At 36.2% G+C, this 18,538-nt stretch overlaps 1 protein-coding gene across 8 annotated transcripts; it reads right to left on the bottom strand.

Annotated features, from left to right (window-relative positions):
• Positions 1-682: 682 nt before the first annotated feature.
• Positions 683-6,967, bottom strand: LOC113735291 (oil body-associated protein 1A). 8 transcript variants are annotated; one of them, XR_011841576.1, is made up of 7 exons: positions 6,724-6,967; positions 5,693-6,096; positions 4,802-5,073; positions 3,730-3,802; positions 2,763-2,830; positions 1,523-1,582; positions 683-862 (listed from the first exon to the last, which is right to left on the bottom strand). XR_011841576.1 is itself a non-coding variant. In XM_027262314.2 (4 exons), exons 1-4 carry the CDS (start codon positions 6,858-6,860, stop codon positions 4,898-4,900), a joined length of 639 nt encoding a protein of 212 aa, XP_027118115.1. In that variant the 5' UTR covers positions 6,861-6,967; the 3' UTR covers positions 4,718-4,897. The 8 variants fall into 8 exon arrangements, 2 of the variants coding, with proteins under 2 accessions (XP_027118115.1, XP_027118114.1); XR_011841575.1 differs by lacking the exon at positions 1,523-1,582 and adding an exon at positions 1,020-1,190; XR_011841577.1 differs by lacking the exon at positions 1,523-1,582.
• Positions 6,968-18,538: the final 11,571 nt, after the last annotated feature.

The raw sequence follows: 18,538 nt of genomic DNA, 5'->3' as shown, positions 1-18,538 counted from the left end.
CTCTCTCTCTCTCTCTCTCTCTCTCTTTCTCTCGTCTCTTGCTTCCTTTGCCTTCTTCCCCATTCCTTCACCCTGCTAAACCTCTCCTAAAAATCTATCTTAGAAGCCTTCGCCTGACATGTTGTCACAAAATTCACCCTTGTGTCCCAATTTTGGCTCTGTATTCAATTGAGCCTTCTCTTTAAACTCATGATCTTTTATACTTAAATCCCTTGCTTCATGGATTCAATTGAGCCTTCTCTAAACTCATGATCTTTCATACTTAATTCCTTTCCTCCCTTCTATAACACTACCATCAAATGTTAGAATGATAATGCATTCTTTTTTTTTTTGATAGAAAGAGTGAAAAATTTTATTAATATCAAACTAAATCTGCTTCAATAGCAGAAATAACAAAATAAGGTAGACAGTCATTCCATATATGAGAATCTGAAATTGATAATGCATGCTTAATTAAAAGGTGAGCAACCTTATTGTTATTTCTAAGGAATCCAAGAAACCTCCCAAGTTAAGAAATTGTGCAAGTGCAAAATGATAATGCATTCTGTGACGACCCCACCTCCCCCTGGGGCGTACCTCAAGGTTTAGTGGACCGCTTGCCCAACTCTTGTCAGGACTCGCTCACTCACTTCAAATAAAATAGTTTACAACCTCAAGAGTAAATGAAATAATAGCTCCCAAGTTTGGAACATACATGTACATTCATTTCTATGTTAAACATTCATACAATCCCAAATATAACAAAAGATTTAAGTTCTAGATACATTCAATCCTAATCGAGCACTAACGCGAGTACAATCGCAAAAATTTAAAAACTAGACTATACTATCCTGTACCAGTTTCACGCTCTCGCTCGTATCCCCTGTAAGAAAAATAAATTTAACAAAATAGAGTGAGTTAAAACTCAGTGCGGTTCCAAATAGCAAGTTGACCATTATTTAAAACTGCAAGTATCAAAGTAGCAAACTAGCGAGCATAATAAGTCAAGAAAATGAGTAATAACACTTCGTACAACCAACCATTGGATATTTAACATGTCAAGTAAAAGGATACAGTTTGCTCTCGGGAGCAGGTTCGGTAGCCACTTGTTCAAAATCTGATGACATTCCGTCAACCATGGAATTATAACAAGTCCAGTAGAGCACCACTTAACTATGATCTCTGTCCGTTATTCAAACCCCCTACCGGGCCTGAAATCCAAGATAAACACGTATGGTAATACTCGAGTATACCGATTAGTCTAGCAGATAACACTCCACTCAACAAAACAAGGGACTTAGGGTTCGTTATCTAATCGACCAAACTCTTGCTGGTTAGACTCGAATAACTAACCACAAGGTTTCTGGAATTCCAGACAGGATGCAAGTCATATGCATGTATATCAAGTCAATTGCAGCCAAGGAACAAGAATATATCACATTACGGCAAGTGCGATAAACTACACTCTTGCCTGACCAAACCAATCAAATATCAAGTATTTAAATTAAGTATCATGTTCAATCATGTACTTGGAAGAACTCACCAAAGATTTAGTGCTTATCAAAATCACGCTTAGGTACAACTCCTTGATTGGAATCCAAATCTGCGATAGAATATTATTTACGAGTTTAAAATCCACTAGAGTTTGAAACATAGGAGTTTTTTTTCAAGAAAATCAAGTAAATGAAACTTGTTTAAGTAGTAGTCATATGGCTTATCAAACTCTAAAAAATTTATACTCACTCTTTTAGTTTCGATAAAGAAGTGATTTATACTTTGGAAGTCGCACTTGGTATGAAAAATCGAGAAAATTGTATTTTTAAGGGTCGCTACTTTCACTTTTTTAAGGGTATAAGTTTTGGCAAAAATTTCAACTTATGTACCTCTTGCTAACGAAAACTCGAATACCATAAACAATCGAAGTTCGTTTCAACCTCGAGTCGTCGCTCAAGTCTCAAGTTCTCTCGCCTAACCCTTGAGCGAAAATTTAAGCAGCATACCCTTTGTATTTCACTATTTTCCAACCACTTATGGCTTCATTTTTTTCCTCAAATCAACCCAAATTCAACACATCAACAAGTTTAACAAAATAACTCTTCAACTAGACTCAATTATCCAAATACAAGTCAATTCTAGCAATAAAACCATCAAGATCAAAGTTGGAAACCAGTTTTAAAGAAGAAATTATAAGTGGCAGATTGTCATCTTTCGGTGTTTTGGTCATAACTATAGTTAGGTATATTAGATCGAGCATCGACACCCAGTTCTGGCATTTTTATGGTAAAAAATGGACGGTCAGAAGCACATGAAAAACAGGTTAGGAAAATTAGAGTTTTTGCACAGTCAGGAGTGTTCTGGCCAAAACATAAGCTAAAATAATCCAATTGATTTGAAATTTTGTAGGTAGAAAGTTAACTCAAATACCTATAACTTTTATGTTTTGTCCAAAAGCTGATTCAATCTACAACATGGAGAAATTCATAGCCCAATTTGATTCCAAAAACAGGGCAGAACTGACATTCACTACCAAATGCTGGAAATTCAACTTTTAAATCTAAAAAGTAACATTAAGCCATTAATCACTTCATCAATTTCATATCCTAGCTCAATAACATCATTTACTAGATAAACAATAATAATCAAAGTTAAAAAATGCAAACCCTAGCTAAACATTCCACTATACCATCAAAACTAAACAATCAACTATAGCAAGTCAAGATTAAAAGTTTCTATACTAAACTTAGCAAGATTAAGCAAGAGGAAAGGAAGTTTTAGCCGTATACCTTCCAAAAGCCTCTTGAAAGTGAAGAACCAACCACTATCTCCCAAGATTTCCATCACTTCTAGCCTCCTAAGCACCAAGATGAAACTTTAATCGGTTTAATTTTGTTGATTTCACTCAAACAAAGCTTGATTCAAGGTTAGAGTTGAAGTTGTTTTTCTCTCTTTTTTCCTCTCTTGCACTTGGCCAACCAAGAAGAAAAGTGAGGAAGATGAACCAAAAAATGAAGGATAAGAAGGAAATTAGTTGGTCAAACACCTCTTGGATGGTCGCCACTTGTCATTACAATATGATTTCTTTTTTTTGTTTCTTTCTCCCTTTTCTTTTGGTCAAGAATTTCGGCCACTTTAAGGGTTAATTAGGGACTAATTAGCTCAATAAAAATCAAGGAGATTAAAGTAATAAAGTAGTGTTCAAATGGTGTATTCAATCGATAACAAACAGTGCACGTCGGTTCAAGATTAGTTTCTTTAACTCTCGCATACTTGTGTTTTTACTTATGATTCACTAACTTATTATTAGCACTTTTAATAACACATTTTCTCTTATTTAAAACTCACTCTTAACCACCAAATTTAGTACACACACCTCCACAATTAATCACATTACCAAAATACGCAAAAACCCTATTTTACCCTAACTATAAAAGGAAAGATAAAACTCTTAATTCTATTATTTATTAGAACTAGTGAGAGAGTAAAATTAGTAAAAAAAGGAATTATAAATGAACTTATTCATTGAATAAGAGAATTATAAAAAAATATATAGGTGAATTTCCAAGTCCTCACACATTCTTGCAACATCATCATCAAAGATCAGAATTATAGTGTATTCTTACTACCTCATCCAATCTTCCTTCCTATTTTGCTACAACAACACAGTCAATGGTTAAAACTATAGTGATTCTCAGTGCACAACCAGACCTCATTCTCTTCTTTGCTCATCATTAGACAATTGATCATGATTACCTTTCCCTCTTTTGCTTCACTCAAACCTCATCCTGGAAATCCAACATGACCACATCTCAAATTTGCCTTTTTCCTATGTGCAAAAGACATGATTCAATCACAAGGATGGCAGATATACCATTGCAAATAAATTCATGATTAACATAGATTTAGGGATGGCAACGGGACGGGGTTGGGGCGGGGAAGGGGTCCCCCGTCCCCCGCCCCATTGCCTATTAATTCCCCCCGACCCCCGCCCCGTCCCCTGCTTCCCCTGTGGGGGCACCCGCGAGATTAATAAAATTTTATTATAGTTAAATTCTAATAAATAATCAAGTATTAAAATATCAACACATCATCAAGTTATTATTCATTGTAATTTTACAATTGAAACTCATAAAAACAATCAAACAAAAGTTATTTGAATACAATCCAACATGATGAAATAAATACAACTAAAATAGTCAAGTTTTCACTTTTGGTACAAATACAATCACTAATTCATTATTATGTTTGTGCTTTTTTTTTTAAGAAAAAAGTGTTATTCTATTAAGTGTAATTAGGAATTTAGTATAAATGTATTAGTAAATTTAGTATAACTAATTAATAAATTCTATTAGTGGACATGTATAATTATTCGTATAATTGATAAAATCAATTATATTACATATACTAATATATATTATATAATACATCTAAGTAATAATAGCATTATCATAAGTTTATAACTAATTAAATTATATATTATATATAATTATATATACATACTTTTTTTTTCCAGGTGACGGGGCGGGGGATGGGGCGGGGGTATGCTCCCCCGCCCCGTTTCTAAGCGGGGGGAAATCCCCCCGCCCCAACCCCGCCCCGAGAGCCCCCGTGGGACGGGTGCCCGCGCATTGCCATCCCTACATAGATTCCGTTCAGCTTGCTATTTTTTTTTTAAAGTTTTATAAAAAAATATTATAATGATTTGACGTATATAAACAAAAATAATAATAAAAAAGAAATATTGACATATGAAACATACATTTAAGAATACATATATTCTCATAGTTAACCTAATACACAAACCAGAAAGGAACACAAACGTTACCTGTTCTATTCCATAATTACAAAATATCCTCCTGTCCAAGGTGGCCTTGTTGACAAAAAGGTCATGACAGTACTTCTAAGTTCTAACTTTAGACAATTAGACAAAGACGCTTGGAACTGATTCAACCGGTTTGCAATCAACTTCTCTCAGTACAGTCTGCAACCCTCTACCGGCTGCATTTCCAAGGGGATGCAACGCATGAGCGGGTCCAGTCATGTATGCCCGGTTTTCCCTCTCCTTGGCAAATGAGATGCCAAAACGACTCTCCACATCTACCAAGAAAAATCATTAGTATTAATTTCGAACATAATCTATAAACTAATCATGGTTTCATGCAAGTGAAAAAGTTTGAAACTTTTCCAAATTATACAAGATTATGAACAGAAAGCTGGCCATTAAAACATACTTTGATCGTGATAGGCGAGTGACTTTCGAGTTTTTTAGAATAATTCAATTAAAATACTTAAAAATTAGTATAAAAAAAGGAAAAAATGGAAATTAAAAGCTTTTCAAAAAATGATCTACAACTGTACGGGATTTACTATTAAAAAAAAGGCCTATAACCAACTGAGCGCGGAACAAAATATGAAAGCAAAATGTGTCACGGCATTGGTTAAAAATTACTAGTTTAAGAATATTGCCATTTTGTGTCCTAGGCTTAAAATTCAATCTCAAATATTCACTTAAAAATAACTAATACAATAGTGTTTCACCAATATTGTAAAACTACTTGTCAATTTTCTTAACATGGTATGATTTATGCCAAACAAAATGATTAAGTAAGAAAAATCCATGATTACATATCATATAAAGAGTTATGGCTACAAATGTGCATATCAAAACACTTCCAAAAGAAAAAAAAAACCAAATAACAACAAAAAATATATATACCTTGGGCAAGATTGGGATAGAGCTGGCCATCCCTAGTAAGTGCCATCATAACCTGAGGAATTCCAAGAGGGAGACTATCACCTCTATCAATTTGCCAAAAGTGGATAGTTTTGCCATAGGTTTTGCAAACCTTTTCAAGATCTTGCCTTTGAATAGGGCCAGGAACACCAGGCATGAAGAGGTAGCCACCCTTTACCTCGAACTCGTGAGTGTGCCAAAAGGGCTTCTCATTATCAGGCAATGTCAAGAATAATTCCTCAGAGATTATGTACTCTAAGCCAATGAGTTTGCCATCATCATCAGGCTTATCATATATCAAACACTGCCTGAAATCCTCATTTTGATGCCCGCAAAAGTGGTGTGCCTCCACTTGCCTTGTCATGTCATGCGCATAGAAATGGAATCTAAAATAAATGATCAAACAACAGAAAATATCAAGAACAGATGTAAATGAAAGAATCAAAACATACACTAGTAATTCTTTTTGCTTTTATAAAATATATTTTTTGGATTGCTTTTTTTTTTTTTTGTAGGAGTTCTATTTTTATTACTTTTTCCAAAAGTATTCTGTTACAATCTTTGGATACAAGTTCTATTTTTATGGCTGGAGAATATGTTTTGAAAAAAATCTTCAACTTTTTTTTTGGGTAAAAATTACTAACCAGTTAATTAGAATCAATTCATCTGCTAAATTGGGAGAAAAATAGCACACTTAGAAAATAATTAATTAACTGGAAAACCACAAAAGTAGCAAATACAGAACTAAATTACTTAACAGACAAACCATTTAAAAATAATTAATAATTTTACTTTAGTTTCTTAGCCACTAACTGAAAAGGGTGAAAAATACAAAGCTCAAAGCTGTAAAGCAGAAAGGATAATATATAGCCCTTGAATTCTGATAACCTATCCTCCATTTGCATTCAACAAAAACTATTAAGAGCCAAGAAATTAATTTTGGATTAGGAAAAGAGCCAAAAAAAAGAAAAAAGAAATGGTGAAAAGGAAGAAGAAGAAGAAGTGGTAATTACGCGCAGAGGTGCTGGTGGATTTTGTTAACAGGACCAAAGCCCTGAAGAGTGGCGGTGGCAGTTTCGAGAAGGGCAGTGCTGGCCTGAGTTGGCTCCCCTGGAACCTCCGGCTGGGTTGACACATTCTCACCTTCCATAGCTCTTTCAATTTTGTAGCAGATAATCTGACTCTGGTCTTGTAAGCTCCGAACTGAAGAAGAAGAAACTCAAAACTTTTACTGATGAATTTAGTCCATCCGAAGAGATGAGAAGGGAGCTTATAACTCGGCAGCAGTTGCATGCCGATTGACACGTTGCATGAAACGTGGCAGATTTGGTTGTGTTTAGTTTGTAAACGTGGCAAACAGGTTTGTTTGTTATGCTTAGTCTTTCGGTCGGGTTTTCTCAAGTCCTAGAGTCCGATAAAAAATTTATTATAACACTTTTTAAAATGTAGTGAACGTGAGTTAAAAAATAGTTAAAAATATATAAAAGATTTACAAGATGCAAAAAAAAATTTCAAAAAGTGGCAATCGAAACCAGGCCTTACTCTGCGATGCTTGTGATATTAGGTAAGTGGTGGGGAAAGTTTCACAAAAAGTCATCTCTTTATGCGTTGTTACGAAGGAACACTCCAAGTGTTTGTGCAGTTGATAAAAAAATTGAATTTACAAAAAATGCTTTCATGAAAATTAATTTTGTATTTTGATACTGAATAAGTGTAAAATCTAGTGGTATGAAAATGTGCAAAAAGATAATTATTTGATAGTTACTTATAGTCCTAAATAGTAGTTAGTAAAATAATTTAGGGATTTCCACATAACTTCAAAGAAAAGAAGAGACAACACATGCTAATGGGTAACTAATTTTTTTATCATTTGTTGCATGATTAGTTGGGCCAACTAAATTATAATAACTCTAATAATATTGCATCTTGGATCTTCTCATCAGATCTCAATATTAGTTTTGAATTTGAACTAGTTGGATAGTAGAACTAAAGGAATAGACATGCCCAGATATCTATGAAACGGCTCGTTTAATTAGTTACATTTGATGATTTGTGATTCACATTGTAATCTTTTATATTTTGTAACTCTATTAAAGCTTATGATTTTTTAGATCAAATATATCTGTGATATATTTAATGTATTTTCTGCCATTAGTACAGATTACTTTGTCAAGCAAATCTTGTTGGACTATTTTCAGCTAGATGATTAATAATATTGATTTATGTTTTATTAAAAAAAATTAAATTCTAATAACTCTTATAAGTTCCAATCGATTGGAGTATCGAGTAGAATAATTCATGTTGCAACCTTAATTCAAGTCACCATAGTATAAATAGATTTTAATTGTAATTAAATTTGCTTTAGTCTGTCTTTGTTTCCTTTTAAGTAATTTCCTTAATTGATATGTGTTCCTAATTATATACATAATAGAAATTAATTTGGTAAAGGAAATTTGTAAAAGAAAAATTAGAAGGGATAAAAAATAACTTAGGACAAATATTTTTTTTGGAGGGGGTAAAGTAATAAAAATTTGGCTGAAAATGCTAATACCAAAGAAATTTTACGAAGTTTTGGGAAGCAGCTGCCTGCCCGTCTCCGTAGCTGCAGATCTTAATTTCCACTACCGCGTTCCTGGCATTGACTACAAAGCATGGTGGAGGAAATTTAACTGAAAATCCAGCAGCCATTCCTCGTTTTTAATCTCCAATCCTTGTCATCTTTGCTGCTCAAGTGTTGTATGGATTAATATTTCTATGTGCATTGGCACCAACATACACATTAATTTTTGGCTGCATAAAAAACTATCAAGCCTCATCAGAATATTCGAGGACTTGAGAATCATAATACTTCCCAAGATCATAGCTTTCAAGAGTCATCCTTGTTTACCACTTTGATTATTTGTTTGCATCCTTGTTTACCACTTTGAGATATTTGTTTGCATAGGAATCCAGAATTTTCCAAGAAAACAAAGGACGTCAATATGGTATGCATTCACTAGTGTAATCTATATATCTAATTTACATGCCCTTAATTTTTTTTAAAATTAAACTGTTAATGTTTTCTTTTATATTGATTTGTTTCGATTGAGTCCTTTAAAATTAATTTCTTTAACTTTTCTTCATTTTTTTCAAGAGCACTTTATCGATAGATGGTTTAGCATGGATGCCTGCCTATTTATAAAATAGAGTCAAAACTCAAAAGTTACATAGAGGATGAGCAAGCTACGTTACATTCAAGATATCCTACTAAAAAGTACGTTACAAAATCCTGTTGGGGAAAGTAGTACGAACACGCCTTACGAGTGCAGAAATTTTTCTAACAAATTTACTAAAGAACAAGAAGGAGAAATTTAGCAAGTTCTTGAGGCATGATTAAACATTATTCTTAAGGCGTTTATTGCTCCATTACATTCAGAAGTGTACTGCTGAGTTAAGGTAATATATCGCTAGAATATAACAAAAACAAAGAACCCTCGTCAGCAAAAACAAAAGTTCTAAACTAAGGAGTGAATAATGAGAAAAGTTAGTTAATTTGCTTTGGAACTTGTTTGCTTATATTCAGAATCAATTTGGACCAAATGGATTACATCTAATTTTCTTAAAGGTCGAAGTTTTTGGGCTGCTAGACCACCTTCTGATTGCTCTTGGGCTTGGTTAAAATTACTAAAATTGTGACAAGAGGTGAGATCGTGTTTTAAACATGTTATTGGAACTGGTGAATATACGTTTCTTTGGTGAGACAATTGGCATCCAGCAGGACATCTCTATCTTTTGCTTGAAGGCAGATTCTCCGACAATCCAGCCTTGGGAAGATTTCACAAAGTTGCAAAAATTATACATGCTGATACTTGTAGTTGGCCTCGACTTCCTACAGAAAACATGAGAAATTTGGCAGACAACATACCTAATTATGAGCTTTCAAGTGCTACAGAAGACAAGGTGGTGTGGTGTGTAGAGAAAGAAGAAGAATTCACTGTGCAAAAAGCTTGGAACTTCTTTAGATCGTGTAGGCCGATTGTATCTTGGCACAGCATTGTTTGGTATCCAAAACCTATTTCCCGTCATTCCTTCATCCTTTGGTTGGCTGTTCAAGAGAGACTATCAACCCAGAATAAGCTTCTCAATTATGGTGTTACTATCAGTTTCATGTGTGTTTTGTCGAGATAATGTTGAAAGTCATGATCACCTATTTTTCTCTTGTCCATTCACTTACAGATTATGGGGGTATTTATTGTAGAAATGCAATATCATATGGTTTGAAGGTAGTGGGTAGAAGACTATTCGTTGAGCTACCATGACAATGAAAGCCAAAAATTTCCTGAATTTGGTGCATAAACTGGTGCTAGCTGCTGCATTTTATTGTGTTTGGAATGAAAGAAATCAAAGGATATTCACAAACTCTTGCATTGATGCTTTAAATCTACAGAAATAAGTGTGCTCATTAGTGAGAAGTAGGCTGATGTGCTTGACAGGGCTCATTAAGTCTCAACTCTATATGTGGCTGCAACGCGAATGAATTTGTCTTAATCCATATTTCGGCCTTAACTAATATTTTATTGCAATTTTGGTTGGATTTTGATTGTTCCTGTCTCTTTGTTTTTTTGACTGATCCCAAAAAAAAAAAAACTTGATTGTTTATAGTAGTGATGTTTTAAAACATTAATCACACCAACGTTCACATCCTTACATGTTTTAGACACCACAAGACACGACTAATACACGCACAACGTCGAAAAGGTGTTAAGAAAAAGCTTTAGGAAATTTGATTGTTACACAGGATTCGTGGACAGATACAAGAAGGCTCATCTGCCGACCCAGTTAGATACTTAGACTATGTCAGGAATCATAAGTGATGCGACATAGTTTTGGACCATTGCGGCATCGTTTTAGAGATTGCTAGGAGAAATAAGTAGTGCGACGTAGTTTTGGTGTGAATTCATATTCTTGCGAGATACGGTGTCATTGCACTGCAAAGTTAGTTAGGAAATCTGTTATAATTGTTTCAATTAGTTACAAAGTCAGTTAGTACTGATGAAATGTAAATAATGCTATAAATAGCAAAAGGGTGAAGAAAGGCGGCAGTCAGATTCATAATTAAAATTTTCAAATGAAAATATCTTCTCATTTCTCTCAATTCTCTCTCAGATCATGAACAAACTCTCTCTCTCTTTCTTTCTCCGCAATTCATCAAGTTGATTCCTGACAAGTGGTAATTAGAGCCTTCAATCCTCGGTGGAATTCACATAACTTTCGATGGCAGATGGTACTAGACTCGAGAATTTGGATGAACAACTCAGGAAACTTGAGACTAGGGTTCAAATTCAAGTCGATTCCATGTAAGCAGAGCTACAGGAAACTCGAACGCATGTAGATACTAGAATGGAGGAGCTCGATAAGAAGATTGATGCATTAATGGCAGGAATGGAGATGAAGTTGACTTCATTTCTTCAAGCTCTCAATAGAGACAGAGCAGCTACAACAGGGGAATCTCCTCCACAAGAGAAGCCTCCTTTATTGTCCAATCCACATGTAAAATTCAGGGAATGGGTTGATCAATCAGCAGCGAGCAAGGAGCACAAGGTTACAATTCCGAATCCTCCTAAGGTAGACCTTCCTTTCTTTGAAAGGGATAGGCCTCAGGAGTGGATCAGGAAATGTGAGAAATATTTTCTAATTCATCAACTCCCTAAGGACCAGAAGTTGGAAGTAATGGAGATGTATCTGGTAGGGAAAGCAGAAATATGGTTTCAAGGAGTCAAGAGGAGCAAGAGAAGAATCTCTTGGGAAGAATTCTGCGAACTATTGAAGAGGAGATTTGGAGATAGAGGAAGAAGAGATGAGGTGGAGGAATTCAATAAACTTCACCAAACCAGCACTGTCAAGGACTACCAGGAGATATTTGAAGAACTGAGTTCCTTGATGTTAGTAAGGGATCCTCACCTCTCTGAATCTTACTTTGTTTCCAGTTTCATCAGTGGCATTAAAGAGGAAATCAGACCTGTGGTTAAGATGTTGAAGCCTAATACCTTAATTAAGGCTTTTGAGATTGCAGAGTGGCAGGAACAATCACTGGCATTGAATGGAAGGTATGCCAAAAACACTAGGAGCTGGAGCCTGGGGAAAATTCGAGGTATCTCGTGCCTTGTCAACAGCCAACACAGGGGAAAAGTTTTAGAACCATTTGGTCAAAAGAAGGTAAATTCTGAGAGCACTAACCTGGAAAATAAGAATATCTCTTCTCAGGAGATCTTGAACAGAAATAACAATCATCTGTGTTTTAAGTGTAGGGAGAGGTTTAGTCCTAGCCATCAGTGCAAATACAAGCATTTGAATTTCATTCTAGAAGAAGATGAGGAACCTGAATTTCTTGATGCCATTGGAGAATAGGATGAGTATACTGGCCATCCAGGCAATCAGTAGATGTGTCCCTGCATGCATTGACAACCTCTATCAAGAGAAAAACTCTAAAGTTGCAAGGGGTGTTAAAAGGAAAAACTATATCTGTTCTGGTTGACACCGGCAGCACTAATAGTTTTTTGAACTCTACATTACTGAATACCATGACCTTAAGGACAGTTAAGATGACACCACTAAGGGCCACAATTGCTGATGGGACCACCATTTCCAGTGAGCTGTTTTGTCCCAATGTGACATGGAGCATCTAGGGGTATAACTTTAGCTTTCCTTTGGTAATCATAGAACTGGGGACATGGGATATGATACTTGGAGTAGATTGGATGGTGTAGTACAGTCCTATCACATTGGACTTCAAACAGTTGCTGATCAAACTATCAGAAGAAGGAGGGGAAATGGTGTCGGAAAGTGCAACTGAGCAACCCTCAATAAAGCTGATCAGAGGAAAGGCAATAAAGAAGTTTATGCAGCAAAAACATAGAACCTTGACATCAATCTGTTCAGTGCCTGAGGATGGCAACTCAGATGATGTAAGTCCACTCCCTAGTGAAATCTAAGAATTACTGCACCAGTTCTCTGATGTGTTTACTGAACCTACACAACTACCATCTGAAAGAACACATGACCATACCATACCTTTGAAACTAGGGGCTCAACCTCTTAAACTCAGACCCTATAGGTATCCACACTCCCAGAAAATAGAAATTGAAAACCAAGTGTCCAGCATGCTTCAAATTGGGACCATTAAGCCTAGTACTAGCCCATTTTCTTCTCCTGTCCTACTAGTCAAAAAGAAAGAGGGTACCTGGCATTTCTGTGTAGATTACAGGTACCTAAATGACCTCACCATCAAGGATAGGTGCCCTATTCCCAATATTGAAAAGCTCTTAGATGAACCATTTGGCTCTAAGTTCTTCAGCAAGATTGACCTCAGATCTGGTTGTCATCAAATCAAGGTCAAGGCTTGTGACATCCATAAAATAGCATTTCAAACTCACCAAAGCCATTATGAATTCCTAGTTGTGCCTTTTGGCCTCACTAATGTCCCTGCCTCTTTCCAATCCCTCATGAATGAGATTTTCTAGCCTTACCTCAGAAAATTTATACTTGTTTTCTTTGATGATATACTCATCTACAGCCCAGACATGCAATCCTATGTAAACCATCTGAGAACAGTGTTGACAATTTTGAGATCTCACCAGTTGTATGCAAAGATGTCCAAGTTCATGTTTGCTCAACTGAGAGTGGAGTACTTGGGCCATATCATATCCTACAATGGGGTTGAAATGGATGCTACTAAGGTTGAGTGCATAAGAGCCCGGCCAGTGCATGAAATTGTTAAGGCTTTGAGAGGATTTTTGGGCCTTACAGGTTACTACAGGAGGTTTGTGCAAGGTTATGGGCAAATCTGCAAGCCTTTGACTAAATTGTTGAGGAAGAACTCTTTTGGCTGGAATGAATCAGCAGCCACAGCCTTTCAGAATCCGAAGGATATCAAGAGTACCACTCCTATGCAAAGAATGCTAGATTTTTCTAAGCCTTTTGTAGTGGAGACTGATGCTTGTAGTAAAGGCAGAGGTGCTGTGTTGATGCAGGAAGGGCAACCCATAGCTTACCTCAGCAAAGCATTAAGTCCTAAGAACTTGGGACTATCTATATATGAAAATGAGTTGTTAGCTGTGGTGATGGCAGTGACAAAGTGGAAACACTACCTGCTGGGGTACCATTTCATCATAAGAACTGATCACCAGAGCTTGAGATTTTTGTTGGAACAAAGACTGAATACCCTACTGCAGCATAAGTGTTTAACAAAGCTCTTAGGTTTGGATTATGAAATCCAATACAAGAAGGGAGCTGAGAATAAAGCTACTGATGCTTTGTCCAAGAAAGGATTTCAGGAGGAGGATTCTACGAAAAGAGCCTGTGTCAGTGAGGATTCTGCAGGGAAAGTATGTGCCATCTCTTGCATAAAGCCCCAATGGTTGGTAGATGTATCTGAGAGTTATGAAGATGACTCATCATGCCAGGAGAAAATTGCTCAACTACTGATAGATCCTACTTCTGTTGCTGACTATGAGTATGCAGATGGGATTTTAAGGTTCAGAAGGAAGATTTATGTTGGAGGTCATGGTAATCTGAGGAACCAAATCATTCAACATTTACATTCTTCTACAGTAGGGGACCATTCTAGTCAGTTAGGTTGCCTGAAGAGACTAGGTACAGTCTTCTACTGGCCAAGGATGAAGAAGGATGTAGTTCAATTTGTCAAATACTGCGATGTCTGCCAAAGGAACAATCATGAGAATGTTCCTTACCCTGGCTTATTGCAGCCTCTACCAGTGCCCAACCAAGCATGGTCACAGATCAGTATGGATTTCATTGAGAGATTGCCTAATTCTGAAGGTTCTGACACTATACTAGTGGTTGTGGACAGGTTCACAAAATTCTCCATTTCATTCCCCTCAAACATCCTTTCTCAGCAGTGGAAGTTGCCAAACTATTCTTGACACATGTTTTCAGACTCCATAGGTTACCAGATGTGATAGTCTCAGATAGGGACAAGCTCTTCACCAGTTTTTTTTGGCAAGAGCTGTTTAGACTGGTTCGCACTCGCTTAAACCTCAGCTCAGCTTACCATCCACAAACAGATGGTCAAAGTGAACGTGTTAATCAGTGTGTGGAAACATACTTAAGGTGCATGAGTAGTGATAGACTTCAGAAATGGAGGTCATGGTTGTCTTTGGCTGAATGGTGGTATAACACTAACTACCACACTAGCCTTAAAATGACCCCATTTGAGGTCCTTTATGGATACCAACCTAACTAGCTATCTCTGGGGTTATTTTTGATACTATTGTTCTTGCAGCCAGTGATCTTGTCTGTGATAGGCAGACTATGTTGCAAATTCTTTGCTAGAACCAAACTTAAGCGCAACAGCGAATGAAATTTTTTGCAGATAAGAAGAGGAGTGAAAGAGCTTTGGGAGTTGGTGACACGGTTTATTTGAAGCTTCAACCTTACCGCCAACAGTCTGTGGAAGTGAGGCGTTCCTTGAAGCTTGCCTCTAAGTATTATGGTCCTTTTCCTGTCCTTGCTTGTGTGGGGGAAGTAGCTTACAGGCTTGAGTTACCTCAGGGTTCCAGAATTCACCCTGTGTTCCACATTTCTATGTTGAAGAAAAAGTTGGGAGATTCTTAAGTAGTCATGCCTGCATTGCCATTAGTTGGTCCTGATGATCAGATTCATGTTGCTCCTGAACTCAAGAGGAGGGCCATACTGTGAAATCACCAACCAGTGCCACAAGTCTTAATCAAATGGGTTAATCTGGGATTCGAAGAAGCCACTTGGGAGGACCTTGATTTCATCAAACACCAGTTTCCAGAATTCCATCCTTGAGGATAAGGGTGCTCTGAAGGCGAGGGTATTGTAAGGAATCATAAGTGATGTGACGTAGTTTTGGACCATTGCGGCATCATTTTAGAGATTGCCACGAGAAATAAGTAGTGCGACGTAGTTTTGGTGTGAATTCATATTCTTGCGAGATACGGTGTCGTTGCACTGCAAAGTTAGTTAGGAAATCTATTATAATTGTTTCAGTTAGTTACAAAGTCGGTTAGTACTGATGAAATGTAAATAATGCTATAAATAGCAAAAGGGTGAAGAAAGGCGGCATTCAGATTCATAATAAGATTTTTCAAATGAAAATATCTTCTCATTTCTCTCAATTCTCTCTCAGATCATGAACAAACTCTCTCTCTCTTTCTTTCTCCGCAATTCATTAGGTTGATTCCTGACAGACTACGATGGAATCTATGGGTGGACTCATCTGCGTATTTTAATCAGTAAGTAGGTAGCTCGCTGACTAGAATCCCCTCAATAATCCGTGGACGGATTCTAAGTTTATTAGTCCGTACCGGCTTTTACAAGTCTCATACCTAATACAAACTAATCTAACAAATCCTAAATAAGGGAATCCTGGATTATTACGAATTAGGATGCCTTTATAGGAAAAAAAAAAGAGAAAAGGAAAAAAAAATTGAAGATTAGCCATAGCATCTACCACTTGGTTAGCTTGTCTATAATGCGAAAATAATTCCCTCCAGGCTTCTTTAAAGGCCATAAAATCGGACACATGGCAGTTGTCATTTCCTTGTCCATATAGTTCCATCACTGATTGCCTTTTTTTTGCAGCGGATTTTCTGTACTACATCCTGTCTCACATCCTATCCCACTCCTTCTAATCTTGCCAAGTGTCCACCAAACCCTCAAACAACCCAACTCGGACCAGGTTAAGTTAATTAATCGATTAACCGGACAGAGAAACTTAATCTCTATAACCAAAATCGATTAAAATAAAAACCAAAAAAAAAATCATGATTTATCAATGGAAAAAAACCATGAAACCCTAACAAGCTCTGTCCTCTCATCATCATCTCTACCATACCCTCTCTTTCTATAAACAAATTAGATAAGCCATTATTTCATTGGGCAATTTTTTGTATTCAGTAGTTCTATTGGCCATCCAGAGGATTTGATAGAGACATTACCACATCCTCACGAAGAGAGAATTGACACGGGTAAAATCTCTTGGCTATTAAATTATCGATGAGGTTTGTTGATGGTGATAGTATGTTCTTTAAAAAAGAGTAGAAGCAATATGAGAAAAGGGGTTTACTTTGGAAATCTAAGGTTGTTCTTTTGAAGTTCAGTATGCTGAATGATAATTTTCTCTTAATGTTTGAACTTGGAATTATTAGGTAAACTGGAGAATTGAAATTTATGGGCACCTATTGAAGATTTATGGTAAAGATTGGTATCCAATTTCTGTGCTTCAAAAAACTTAAAGGAAAAGGGAATGTTCCCATTCCAGTGGTCATTTGTAAATTGATACTTTGTTATGCCTTACTACTTAAGACTACTCTATCTCTTATTTTCCAACTCCAACAACCGGTCCTGAAATTCTTAGAATTTTCTTTTCGATTAGAATTGCTTCATCTGTAATCTTGTGGTTGACCACATTGGTTTTGAATTACTAAGGAAATACCTGCTGTTGATGTTGACCAAGATAGTGTTGAAGCTGGGCAACGTTCAGACTTCGGAATTCTTTAGGCACCTAGTTTTCTAATCAGTTTCTGGAGAATAGATGCTCAGAAGGTGCACCAAAATAAATTTTTAGCATTCATGACACTGAAGTAATGGAATTTGATATTCTCGCCTATTCTCTGGCAAAAATCTGGACTTTTAATCTAATGGTCCCAATGTGGAAAATTCTCGAGACCCAAATATTGGTAGTCTGTTATGTGTTAGTAAGGCTTATTCATTAACAGACCATGTTCTTGGACCATCTTTGGGGATCTTGTGCATATTTGTCTGAGGATCCCTATGGCGTGGATCTCTATCTTTGCTACTGTATTGTAACTTTATGCATTGAATCATTTTTATCTTTATTTATAATATTAAGCTTCATTGCTGATTGCTGGATGAATTGTAATTCAAGTTCAATGTTTAGGAATTGTTTCTTTTGACTGTTGGATGAGCTTTTATGCTTAATTTATTAATTTAGTCTGAAATAGAGAATGATATTTTAGTCAGCACTTATGATATTAAACTTTTTCTTTAAATGAAAAATGAGTCAGCTTTTTCTTGGATTGTAGGTAGAATCATATCTGCGCAAAGCGTCCTTCAACATTTCTTCAAGTAAGTTTTCTAATGTTTTAGTTTGACTTTCTTCATGTTATGTATCTTGCAGTGATCAGCATGCAAATTTCTTTCTGCTTTTCATCTCCTGAGATCCATGATACAGGTCATTTGTTGGGTTTTAGGGGAATATGGAAAATGATTTGTCAACTCATGAAGTCCAATCATGTCGTCAATTGGACTTTGAAGATGTTGACTTGTAGGAGATAAATGATAATGCCTTACCTCTTTGTATTACTGAAGGCAATCAAGGAAATCAAAATTTTCTTTCTTTGGCTATACCAGATGACTTGGTCCCGAAACTTGGCATTGAATTTGATACTGAAGTAGCAGCTAGAAATTTTTACCAAAAATATGCCAAAGCATCTGGTTTTGGAACTCGATTAAGTAAGGGACACAAAGACAAAAATAGTGATATGATGTTGGATAGGGTTTTTTGCTGCCCCCATGAAGGAAAAAGGCCAAAAGACAAATGCAATATGAGTGTTAAGTGTCCTCGTCCAGAAACAAGATGTGATTGTAGTGCAAGGATGAAAATCAGCTATAGACAAGCTGAAAAATTGTGTTGTGCAATTTGTTACTGAACATAATCATGAGCTATCAATCCCGAGCAAAGCTCATTTATTCAGATCTCATAAACACATGACAATAGCACACAAAGCTGAAATAGATATGGCCCGAAGTTGCGGAATTGCACCAAAACAATCAATTGAATTG

Source organism: Coffea arabica, chromosome 3c (assembly GCF_036785885.1).
Source record: "Coffea arabica cultivar ET-39 chromosome 3c, Coffea Arabica ET-39 HiFi, whole genome shotgun sequence".
NCBI classification, from domain to species: domain Eukaryota; kingdom Viridiplantae; phylum Streptophyta; class Magnoliopsida; order Gentianales; family Rubiaceae; genus Coffea; species Coffea arabica.
This window is presented reverse-complemented; position numbering and strand designations above follow the sequence as displayed.

Coding starts and splice junctions, on each gene's coding strand:
- LOC113735291 (XM_027262313.2), bottom strand. CDS start 6,860: ATGGAAGGTGAGAATGTGTCAACCCAGCCGGAGGTTCCAGGGGAGCCA. Junction 6,097..6,723: donor ATCCACCAGCACCTCTGCGC/GTAATTACCACT, acceptor CATTTATTTTAG/ATTCCATTTCTATGCGCATG. Junction 5,074..5,692: donor CTATCCCAATCTTGCCCAAG/GTATATATATTT, acceptor TTTTCTTGGTAG/ATGTGGAGAGTCGTTTTGGC.